This window comes from Bos taurus, chromosome 5, assembly GCF_002263795.3.
Source record: "Bos taurus isolate L1 Dominette 01449 registration number 42190680 breed Hereford chromosome 5, ARS-UCD2.0, whole genome shotgun sequence".
In the NCBI taxonomy this organism is placed as follows: domain Eukaryota; kingdom Metazoa; phylum Chordata; class Mammalia; order Artiodactyla; family Bovidae; genus Bos; species Bos taurus.
In genome coordinates this window covers 43183510-43196197 of record NC_037332.1, presented here as the reverse complement: position 1 = coordinate 43196197, position 12688 = coordinate 43183510, and the positions used below count along the sequence as shown (strand labels likewise).

General features: G+C 36.6%; 1 protein-coding gene across 8 annotated transcripts in view; it reads left to right on the top strand.

The window, feature by feature from the left end:
- CNOT2 (CCR4-NOT transcription complex subunit 2) overlaps window positions 1-12688 on the top strand; it is a 132156-nt gene that overhangs the window by 70249 nt on the left and 49219 nt on the right. For 2 of the 8 annotated variants that reach the window (XM_059886541.1, XM_024991917.2), the window contains exon 3: window positions 3908-3965. The exons of the other annotated variants lie outside the window; for them this stretch is intronic. In XM_059886541.1, the coding sequence (XP_059742524.1) occupies window positions 3945-3965 (21 nt within the window). In that variant the 5' untranslated portion in view covers window positions 3908-3944. The remainder of the gene's footprint in view (window positions 1-3907; window positions 3966-12688) is intronic. 8 annotated transcript variants of the gene reach the window in all.

The following is a 12688-nucleotide window of genomic DNA, read 5'->3' as shown; positions in this document are numbered from 1 at the left end:
TTCTACTGGGATAAGAGTAGTGTAATGAAACTGAAAGAATGTATTGTTATAGATTAAAAGACTCTTGGTTTTAAGACACTATTTTTCACTTTCTGTCTATATCACTTTGGGTCAGTTAGGTTACATCTTTGACACTTGTATTCATGTTTGAGAATAAGATCTTTAAAAGATGATTTGTCTAGTTACAGAAACATTTTGATGAACAAATACAATGTAAAAGAAATGAAGAAAATAGAAAATCATCCTTAAACCATCACAGTAAAAGGTGCTGTAGGCAGTATCCATGGATGAATGCTCTAAATTAGTGAGCCAAAAATTAAGGACAGATATTTGCATGCTCTAAAAGTATTTTTTTCAGAATGTTTACTGTTTTCAAAAGGGAAATAGTGAGTTACAATGGAGAAAACTGGCAGATACACATTTTAACCAAGATCAAGGTTAGTATCACTTGTAATAAGACATTTTATCATCACATGCATGCATATATTGGAATATATCCATCACATATGGTGCACTTGAGGACATGTCACATTTGTGGTAATGTGTCTTTAAAAATGTTTGACGTCAATCTAGTCATGACAAAACATCAGACCTACCCAAGTTGCAGGACATTCTGTAGTGTTAGCCACACTGGTATGACTGAAGACATCAGTGTTGTGAAAGACTGACGTAAAGTCCATGGTTGCAGAAGACTAAGGAAGCATAAAACTAAATATAATGTCTACCCTGGTACAGAAAAAGGAAGTTAGTGGGAAACTGGTGAAGTTGTTAGTTAATAGCTAATTTCTTAGTTTTGATACTTGTCTAAGAAGATATTACCACTGGAGGAAAATGGGGTATATGGGAATGCTGTCCTATTTTTAAACAGCTCTTTTGTGACTCAAATTATTTTTAAAAAAGTAAAGTGATTACTGGGTTTGTGGACAGTGTGTTAACATGTAGTTGAGTTAGCCTTTTCATTGGGACGGACCTCACTTTGTTAGTGTGTGACATTTATTTCTCTGCAGCAATTCAGTTTTTCCACAGGTAGTATCAAGGTGCAATGGACGGGGTGATGCTTACATCTGACGGTGTTTGTAAGCAAGTTAAGGAAAGAAAGCTGAGGATCCCACAGTTCAGAATGTGGATCTTTACTTCATCTCTCAATTTTCAAGCCAGTGCCTCACCCTTACCTATACTTTGGCCAGCTTCTAAAATTTGAAGTCTATCCACTTGGGTTTTTCTGGAAAATAAGCCTTTCATATCTTATTGGAATTGTAAGAACTGGGTATTCATAATAACTGTGAAAGAGAAATATTTTCAGTCTGATGAGAGTATGTAGACCCTACCCTTCTGTGCCTCAATTTGAAGTAAAAGTACATCTTACAGAGATTTTGTTATGATTAAGTGAGGTAATATGTATAAAGTGCTTTGAGCCGTGCTTACCATTTAGTAAACACTCAGTACATGTTAGTGCGTATTTGTACCAGGCCCACACTGTGTTACCCTGTTCTAGCAGTAAATGGTTCAGCTAACTTTAAGGAGTATATATTCCCATGGACTACAGTGCAACCCAGTGGCTCTGAGTAGTATAATTCTTCTAGGGGGATTTTTTTTTTTTTTTGCTAGGAAAGAAACATGTATTGTCTCATCGTATTAAACTGATAAATCTGAAATACTTGTGAAGCAACTTTTTTTAAGAAGACAATCTAACTTGAGAAAAAGTTTAAGAAATAGAAAAGTAATTTTAAATCCTGAAGTTTTTATTTACTTCTCATGGTATGGCATTCTAACCACTGAAGGTGTCTATTAGGTATTTTGGAAGTGGTTGTCAATTTCAGTGGGAAAAGGCCTAAAACAGTTTTATTCATATGTTTCAGAAATCTAAAAATTAATTTTTGAATAATTCCATTACTTTTTAAAATAATTGTTGTCCTCATAAAACTTTCACATGTGCTGTAAGCACTGCATTGATGGGTTCCTGTCACATACCACAGGTAATAGCATGTGTGGAGTAAGAGGAGGACACATGCATGTTATGGGCCTATTCATTGCCAGGCACCGTTCCAGATTCTGCAGAGACATAAGTGAACAAAGAGACAAAAATAAATTCTGTTCTCAGGGAGCTGATGTTTTAGAGCATAGGAAGACATTAAACAAAATAGATAAAATGCATTGTGTGTTATATGTTGACACATATAGGAAAAGGGGTAAAGGGTGCCAAGGGATTAGGACAAAGGATAGTATAATCTAAAATAGAATAGACAATGAAGTCCTCACTAGGATGGCTCAGTATCCGAAGTAAAGTGAGCCGAAGCCATGTAGCTACCTAAGAAGAAAGCTTTCCTGAAGTATACAAATACAAAAGCCTGAAGTCAGAAGTATGACCTTTGAGTTTAGGAAATATCAAGGGGAGCAGGGCAGTGTTGCAGGAATGGTGGGAGATTAGAGGTAATGAAGGGTAAATTCACTAAGGCCTGGAGGCCAGAGTAGTACAGGAGCACTATAAATGTGTTTTTCTTCTTTACTCGCTTTGATTTATGATGTTCTCTGTTCTGAGCATCTAATGGATAAGGTATTTAAGGGTATAAATGTAAATATTTAGCACATAGTAGGTGTTTACTGAATTAATTTATATGGCAAGCTGTTTAAAAGTATTTTAAAGGTCTTGTGTTCCCTTGCTAGAGGGATACTTTTCCTTTTTAATTGCTTCGTATAAAATAATTTGGTATTCTTTATCTTCAGTGAATTTAGTTTACAATTTTGGTGTTTTTTTGTTTTGTTTTGTTTTGTTTTTACCCCCCAGGTTCTTTTGTCCATGGGGTTTTGTAGGCAAAAATACTGGAGTGTGTTGCCATTTCCTTCTCCTAGTTTACGGTTTTATAGTATTTGCCACCTTCAGTAATATTTATGTTACTAAATAGATGTTATCTTTAAATAACCGAAATGAACATTTTCTTTTATTAGCTTTATTAGTCATAATAATCAGAATCTAGTTTCCTTTGAATTGATAGTTTACTTTCTATATTATAAAATGAGGATTCTTATTCTCATAAAAGTCACATTTAAGTCCTATATTTAGATTTATTTCTCTAAAAGTCTAATTTTTTATCATCTAATTTGATTAGAGTTATATTAGTTAAGGGGGGTCCTTATTTGCTTTTATCAGAATGGAACACTTTTAAGAACTTAGTTTCCTCCCAGAAATTTTTTTTTGCCATTCTGTACAACTTGTAAAATCTTAGTTCAACAACTAGAGATAGAACTGGGGCCCCAGCAGTGGAGGTCAAACTCCTTAAACACTGGCCTGCCAGGAAATTCCTCCAAGGAATATCCTTATACCAAAAGTTATCCCTGGATTTTAAAAAGGTCACTAGTCTACTTTTAGGAATTTAAATACATCTAAGTAGCCCCGCTGTCATTTAAAAATTTTTCCTGGTTGATGGTGTTAATATTAATGTGTTTGAGAGCCTTAAATATTAAACGCTTAGGAGAGCAAGAATATATTCAAGGGGCAGGTAGGCAGAGTATTTTAACATATTGTTCTGGACGTTTTTATGCTGGCCAGGTAAGCCCTATCCTCATTTTCTGTGTACAAGTTTGTAGGACTTCGCCTCCCACCCTCTGTTTTGAAGAGCACTTTGAATCGGTGTGAGAGGTGAATCTGGGGTTGGGGATAATGAAGATGTGAACAGGGAGTCATAATGTTGAAACTGGACATTCAGATCTTTATAGCATGATTTCCTTATTTTTCAAAGAGCAGAAGAATCCCATCGTTTATCATGTTCTGGTTGGACTCCTTTCTTATCGTTTGCTGGAGTTTGAACTTCAGAGCTATGGTGTCAACCCTGCTGTAGTATCTCAGGGAAGCTCCTAGTGTGGGGCTGGTGTCATGGCTCACCCTCCAACCTTTCCTTCTTCACTTCAGCCTCCTGCTCTGAGCTTTCCAATCCCCAGAGTAGCAAATGTTGAAAGAAGTTGCACAGGTAAGTATGTGGTGGGAAAGGCTGGGGGAAAAGATGGTACTGTCATCAGTATTTTAAGGGTGGATGTTGGGCCATTTTACCAGTGAGTCATTTTGTTAGTTTAAAAATACGATGCTTCTTAGAATTATTTTTCATAAAATTACCTCATAAATTATTAAATAAAATCCTAATGTGTTCTAAGAAATAATTTTTTCTTATTGGATGTGAAAGAGGGACAACCTTAAACTGAATAAATCATAAATATTATAATGCAAAGGAAGGGTGTTAGATTGTTTTAAACTTCATATTCTCCACAAAGTATTGAAGGACCGAAAAAACTGATTTTCAGAACAGAAGCTAAGAGAAGTCAGGGAAAGCATACATCCATAGAGTTAAAATTTTGCCATGTTTAGCTTGGTATCAGAAGGAGGCAAATTTTAGTTTCCTTCTGGTAGCTGTAGACATGCTGTCCTTCCCTTTTTCAAAGTTTTAGTCAGGTAGCTATATATTTTTAAAATTTGCAGGAATAGAAACTTGAAACATCTTTTTCCTCGAAATCTAGACAGGAAGACTGAAACTTTTCTACCCCTCTCTAGGTTTGAGGTTAGTAAAAATAAGTATAGAAGCAGCACAATACTTAGTACAAAGTTTAGCCAACACTTGAGTGAGCAAGTTCACCAAATTGTGTGTGTGTGTGTGTGTGTGTGTGTGTAAAATGCCAACACTCTTGACATTTTCTACTTGTCTTTCTTGTATCTTAAATCATGATCTAACAATGCAGCTTTTTTTCTTAATGCATACTTTTTAGAAATAGTTCTGTGGCAGTATAGACCTGGGTCTACACTTTATTATTATTTTAGGCTTTTGCTTCTCAGAAAGCCTTCAAAAATTTTTCTTTAGTTCCCTCATATCTATACCACGTGATTTTTATTCACTTGATTTCTAAATTCTTTTGCACATACTAAGATGTGCAAAATTATACCCAGGAAAAATTAATTTGGCCTGTGATTGCTAACATTTCTTCAAAGAAAGTATGTCAGGTTTAAAAAGGTTGGGGCACCAGGTATTTGGCATTTCGCATCTCAGAGCAGGGTCTTGAAATACAGAATCCTCAACAGTTTATCTCAGGTTCCAGGGTTTCTTAAATCTACTAGGAGGCTTAGAGACATCCATATCTCCCAGCAAAGCAGACCATATGTCCAATATCTTGAATTCCCTTCCTCTCCCCTTTTTTAGAGCTCCCTACCTCTGACCCCATGTTTAACATTGGTTTAAGATATCCACCTTAATTTGAAAATTTTCTTTCATATTTGTTTTATATTCTGAACTTAACAGGCTTACTGTTATATGTTCTTCCAGTTGTATTCAAGGATAAAATAATGCTTATTTTAATTTTAGTCCATATTGTGTAAGTTCTCAAATCTTATTGCTGGTAAGGCATACCAGTTATAGTTGGTTCTTTAGTTAATATGTGATTGTTAGCACTTTTTGAGTAATTGAAGAATTTTGATTTTAGGATGATACAGTTATCTTTTAAAGCTTATATATTGATGGTTAAAGTTTGAATCTGTATGAGGCATATTGATACAAGCGACTGAGATTTTGGGAAAACCACAAAATCTATTTTACTTCAAATTGAAGCATGCACAACATATCCTCCCTAGATCAAAGTCAGACTGATAGGAGCATTTGTAGACTTTTTGGTAATACTCTACAGAATTTGTAGGTTTTGGGGAGGGGCACATCTTAAGGTATGGTGTACATACCAGACATGGGAACGTCATCTAGTAAGGCAGCTTCAGATACCAGATTGCAGTAACAGGTGTTGGATTAGAAAGAGTGATGTGTTTTCATCTCCCCTTGATGCCCTCTCTGTCTTTCTGTGAAATGTGAGCTACCCTGTTTTGTGGGGGTGGCACCTCTTACAAAGTATTCCTGTAACTCCTGTAAAAAATCTTGTTCCAGAATATTTAACTACTCTCCAAGATAATTGTGGGTATGTTCATATAAGTCTCTGGTTTTCTGCTGAATCACGTTTCCATCCAGAGTTTCCTGTGCTGCCTTTTCAGAATTCATTAAGGCTTTTATTGCTCATTTATCAGGCCTTTTGCATTTACTAAAACTGTGAAGTGAATTGCTTTTATTTATTTCCTTATCAATTTAAGTTGACGATTTTAGAAATGATCAATTTAAAATGTATCTAAATCTTCACTTTTCTTGGATCCATCCTAAGCAGATTATTAAACTATTCATTATACATTTATTTATTAGTATCAAGCCACAGTATTCTAGAGCTAGTCGGACTTTGAGAGTAGTTTATTTTTTTAATAGAAGGAAAGATCATTTGTTTTTCCCTGCTGCTGCTGCTGCTAAGTCACTTCAGTCGTGTCCAACTCTGTGCGACCCCGTAGATGGAAGCCCATCAGGCTCCCCCGTCCCTGGGATTCTCCAGGCAAGAACACTGGAGTGGGTTGCCATTTCCTTCTCCAATGCATGAAAGTGAAAAGTGAAAGTGAAGTCGCTCAGTCGTGTCCAACTGTTAGCGACCCCATGGACTGCAGCCTACCAGGCTCCTCCGTCCATGGGATTTTCCAGGCAAGAGTACTGGAGTGGGGTGCCATTGCCTTCTCCTGTTTTTCCCTAAAGACTTCCAGATATTAAATTCTTTGTTCTTTGAGAAGCTAATTTTTTTTTCCAATGTTAGTACCTCTCTCTCCTTTTATTTAATCCCATTTCAATTTTTTTTTTTAAGTTTTTTCTAGGAATGAAAATTAGTATTATTTATTACAGTTGTGAAGTAGGATTGGTAGTTCAGAATCCTGTTACCAAAAAATACCACTAGAACAGAAGTTCCTTGGGTTGTAAATATTTCTAGGTGGTAGTATATATTTGATATAGGTGCACAGTATTCTTGTTTCATAGAATCTGGGCAGTGTCTTAATGGATTTGACCTATCAACTTTTCCTAAAGGCCAGTATTGAAGATAAGTAGATTTCAGATATCTTAGCTTCTTGTGATTGGTTTCAGTTTGGTTTACTACATCTTGGTAAAGGCAGATAAATGTTAATTGCAATTGACTTTGTTTTTTTAAATTAATTTTCTGCCTACTTTATAGATAACAGAAAACTTCCGTGTATATGCATGTGTATGAAATGTTTTCTGATAGTGAATATGAAATTGGGAGGGCAAAATAGGCTAGAAGTCAATTTCTGTGTTCAGCAATCAGAATGAATTAGTAAAGTCTCCATTAGGGAAGCAGGAGTAAAAAACAGTCTTGTTACTCACACCCACTACCTATACTTGGCTCTCTTTATCCTTTATAATATAAGGTGATTACAGACTCTGTTGCTAAAGGTGAAAATTTGTTGGCTATAGAAAAGTCTTCATACTTTAATATTGTTAAATAGTTAATTTTGTGATGTGTCACAGGTATCAGCATGTTAACAGTAAAAACTCCTAGCTACTTTAGAAATGGAATCCCCAAGAAAATGTTGCCATTAGGTATTTGTTCTTATTTTAACCTAGTTGATAAATGTATTCTACTTGTTTAATGCTACAGTGTCTATTTCAGTAGCTTATAATAAAAATATAGTTTTATAATAACCATTTTAATTCCTTGAATGATTCAATTAGGTTCATTATATTTTGAAAGTTAGTAAAAATATTAATTTGGAATATGAAACAGTAATTACTTTTTAATTGGTGTAGTAATGTTCTCTTAAGCATAATTTTATTCTAAAATTGTCTCTTTCTCTAAAAGAGATAAGATCAGTCTGATAGAGACTAGCTTTAGTTTCGCATACCTCTAGTCAGTTCATTCTCATTCTTCTGCTAACAGGATCTTTTTGACTTGCACACATATTTGATGTGGCACCCTCTACTTACCTCTTTTGCCCATTACTGCTTCTCCCATAATGAAGCTTATTGTTTTGGGAGAATACACACATTAAATTATTAGCTGAATGTCTGAGAGTCAGTGTACTATCATGGTTAAAATCGGGGACTCTAGCAAATTGTATGGGTTCATGGCCCTTCTTTGGCACTTATCAGATATAAAACCTTGGGCGCATCAGATATATGACCTTGGGTCATATATGACCATATATCTGATGCAGTTCTCAGTTTTCTCATCTAAAAATAAAGACTAAATAAGTGAACACATGAGGATTACATACATGTTACATAGCTCAGCTCAGTTCAGTTGCTCAGTCGTGTCCGACTCTTGAATCACAGCACGCCAGGCCTCCTTGTCCATCACCAACTCCTGGAGTTCACTCATACTCACGTCCATCGAGTCAGTGATGCCATCCAACCATCTCATCCTCTGTCGTCCCCTTCTCCTCCTGCCCCTAATCCCTCCCAGCATCAAGGTTTTTTCCAGTGAGTCAACTCTTCGCATGAGGTGGCCAAAGTATTAGAGTTTCAACTTCTGCATCAGTCCTTCCAATGAACACCCAGGACTGATCTCCTTTAGGATGAACTGGTTGGATCTCCTTGCAGTCCAAGGGACTCTAAAGAGTCTTCTCCAACACCACAGTTCAAAAGCATCAATTCTTTGGCGCTCAGCTTTCTTCACAGTCCAACTCTCACGTCCATACATGACCACTGGAAAAACCATAGCCTTGACTAGATGGACCTTTGTTGGCAAAGTAATATCTCTGCTTTTTAATATGCTGTCTAGGTTCGTCATAACTTTCCTTCCAAGGAGTAAGCATCTTTTAATTTCATGGTTACAATCACCATCTGCAGTGATTTTGGAACCCCAAAAAATAAAGTCTGACACTGTTTCCACTGTTTCCCCATCTATTTGCCATGAAGTGATGGGACCAGATGCCATGATCTTAGTTTTAACTATGAAGATTATATAAATACATTTAAAAGCATTTAGAATATATTTCCTGGCATATAGTAGGTGGTCAATAAAAGTTATGTAATTATAGTTATGATACAGTATTTTCAGTGACTGTCTAATCCAAGAGTTCTGATTTGGTGTGAGAGTTTCAAAGAATGGGAGAAAGAGCATTCTAAGCAGAGGTATCATCTTATGCAGAGGTACAGAGGTGGAACCATCCCCAAGAAAAAGAAAAGCAAGAAGGCAAAGTGGTTATCTGAGGAGGCTTTACAAATAGCAGAACAAAGAGAAGCAAAAAGCAAGCGAGAGTGGAAAAGGTACATCCAATTAAACGCAGAGTTCCAAAAAATAGCCAGAAGAGACAAGAAGGCCTTCGTCGATGAACAGTGCTTAATAATAGAAGAAAGCAACAAAAGAGGAAAGACTGGAGAGCTCTTAAGGAAAATTAGAAACATAAGGGATCATTCTGCCCAAAGATGGGCACAGTAAAGGATAAAAATGGTAGAGAACTAATAGACCCTGAAGTGATCAAGAAGAGATGGAAAGAATACACAGAAGACCTGTATATAAAAGATCTTAGTGATTAGTCACCCAGAATCAGACCTTCTGGAGGGCCTTAAGAAGCATTGCTACTAGTAAAACTAGTGGGTATGACGAAATTCCAGCAGAACTATTCAGATCCCTAAAGGATGATGCCATCAAGGTTTTTTCTTTCATTATGTCAGCAAATCTGGAAGACCCAGCAGTGACCACAGGATTGGAAAAGGTCAGTCCTCATCCCAATCCCCTAGAAAAGTAGTACCAAAGAATGTGCTAACCATTGGACAGTTGCACTCGTCTCCCATGCTAGTAAAACCATGCTTAAAATCTTTCATGGTAAGCTTCAGCATTATGCGAACCAAGAACTTCAGATGTCCAAGCTGGGTTTAGAAAAGGAAGAGGAACCAGAGATTGATTTGCCAACACTCACTGGATTATGGAGAAAGCAAGGGAATTTCAGAAAAACATCTATCTCTGTTTCATTGATTATGCTAGAGCCCTTGTGTGGATCCTGACAAACTGTGGGAAGCTCTTAGAGAGATGGGAATACCAGACCATCTTACCTATCTCCTGAGAAACCTGTGTGCAGGTCAAGAAGCAACAGTTAGAACCCTGTATGGAACAACTGATTGGTTTAAGATTGAGAAAGGAATACAACGGGGCTGTCTGCTGTCACCCTGTTTGTTTAACCTATATGCTGAGCGCATCATGAGAAATGCTGGGCTGGATGAATTACAAGCTGAAATCAAGATAGGTGGGAGAAACATCAACAACCTCAGATACGCGGATGATACCACTCTAATGGCAGAAAGCAAATAGGAACCAAATTAAGCTGAGGCATAAGGTTTGTGTTGAATTTTGAGATAATTACTACAGCAAAATTATGTGTTACTGTCATGATCTATGGAATCTTGGTTTGTATCCTTTAGGTAAAATTAAAAAGAGATATGAGTGAACTCCGGGAGTTGGTGATGGACAGGGAGGCCTGGCGTGCTGCGATTCATGGGGTCGCAAAGAGTCAGACACGACTGAGCGACTGAACTGAACTGAAAAAGAGATATGAGAGTAAGAAAGTAACAAATTCAGTGTAGTGGTTATGAATGTGACATCATATTGGTTGAGGGAAGTCTTCACCTAGATTTTTATACCTGATTTTCCTGTCTGTATACATGCCCTCTTAACCTGGCAATGAAATTTAACCTACTTTTCTTTACCACCTATCATTGTCCTTCCAGGCATCTTCCTTGTTGACTGTATTTAAAGTTTTTTGTTTCTTGGGCTTTCTCTCATTTCTGAGCACTTATCCATGCTGTCTCTGATGCCAGTTTCCTGCATCACTCACCCCACACACTTTGTGTTTTTTGTAATAAAAATTAACAAATTTAAATATATGTTCACATATTACTTTATAATAAGATCTTAAGTCTCTTTCCCTCAGTTAAAGTTAGATATTTCCTTATTTGTGTTCCCAGAGCACCTATACAGGTTTTCATAGAACAATTTTTTGTTTACAGGTGTTTTTCCTAGCTAGACTGTAAGCTTGTTCAAGACTTGGAGCTGTTACTCAGTTTTTGTGTTCATTAGCACAATTTTTGGCATAATTCGTATGTTAGCATGTTCATTGAAATGTAAAGAGAGATCAGTCAGGGGTCTTAAAAAAACTAGTCCAGATCTTAAACTAAGAAGGTGATAGGAAGAATGGCAAAAAACATGAAAACCATGTGAAGAATGGATAGAACGTGATGATATGCAGAACAAAGGAGGAGAGAACAACTTGGAAAGTCAGTTTTAAATATTACTGATTAAGTTGATTAAAATGTGCTTCTCCTCAGATAGAAATGTCCTAGCACAACTTTAAAATATGCTGCTGGAACCTTGGGAAATAGATTTCCAAGATTTCAAAATCAAGCTACATTTGTTTGCTATCAGGAAAAGGACTACTCTGCCATGGATTATGTTTCTATTCCCTGGGAATAGGATTACATGCCTGAGCCAACATTTCCAGCATCATAGACAGTAAATGATTTTAGAATAAGTTCCTTCCAGAGGTCTTGGTGAAAGAAAACTGTGCAAGATTAAATATCATCTGTCCTGCCTTGGATATGGTCTGTTTTTACTGTTTCGTATCTATCTAAGTTTTATTTTTAAAGTTTCATTTGTATTTGTCCTAGTGTTGTTTCTGTGACCGTTTAAAAAGCTCCAGGCCTTTTCTCTTATTCCTTCCCTTTTGTAATTACCATTCATCGCACCTGGATCAGGGGCCACTTTACCAGTCTTTGAAGTTGTTTGTTGGTTAAGATTATCTCACGTTTGAGGTTTTGTGAATTCTTCTGTGATTATTTTGACTTACTGAGTTTGGCTTTGAAATATTATATTTAGATGTTAGGAATGTTAGACCTTAGGAATTCATGGCTAGCCCTAATTAAGTAATGAAGATGTTTACTGGGAAGATCCAGCCAACTTAGTGCTTCTATTCTGCTTCTCAGTTTAATTCCTCTCTACTACATTTTGAGGGCAACTCTCTCTCTCTCTTTTTTTTTTTTTTTTTTGCAGTGGGAGTGTCAGGCTGATAGAACTAGTGTATGCTAACCTACGTAATATATATATGTATGTATGTGTCCGACTGAACTGAACTGATGTGTGTGTGTGTATATATGTGCTGCTGCTGCTAAGTCACTTCAGTCGTGTCCGACTCTGTGTGACCCCATGGACGGCAGCCCACCAGGCTCCCCCGTTCCTGGGATTCTTCAGGCAAGAGCACTGGAGTGGGTTGCCATTTCCTTCTCCAATGCATGAAAGTGAAAAGTGAAAGTGCAGACTGTCAGTCGTATCCAACTCTTAGCAACCCCATGGACTGCAGCCTACCAGGCTCCTCCGTGCATAGGATTTTCCAGGCAAGAGTACTGGAGTGGGGTGCCATTGCCTTCTCCGGTATATATATATATATATATTCTGATTAGTGCTTATGGATTCAAAGCAAATAAAAAATGTCTTAGTTACCTGTTTTAGATCTGTGTTCAAAAAGGCTTAAGAAACATTGTTTTTGGTAGATACGTATTTTGTGTATTTTTCTCGGTGAAATCTCACCTTTAGCTTCTCCTTTGTTAAAATATCTGGTATGAGAGTAGAGAAAGAAGGTGGTCAGTTAAAATGGATGTAAACCCTCTGTATGTTTCCTTGAAAAAAGCTGAAAATTACATGTACCAAATATTTGAACAAATTTTATATGTAATGTAGAGTGAAGCATGATTTTGTTTTTAAATTAGTTTTTAAAATTTCTGTTTACTGAGTTGACTTCAATATATATGATATAACCAGTAATTTTAACATATTTTGGCCTAGTGTTGACATA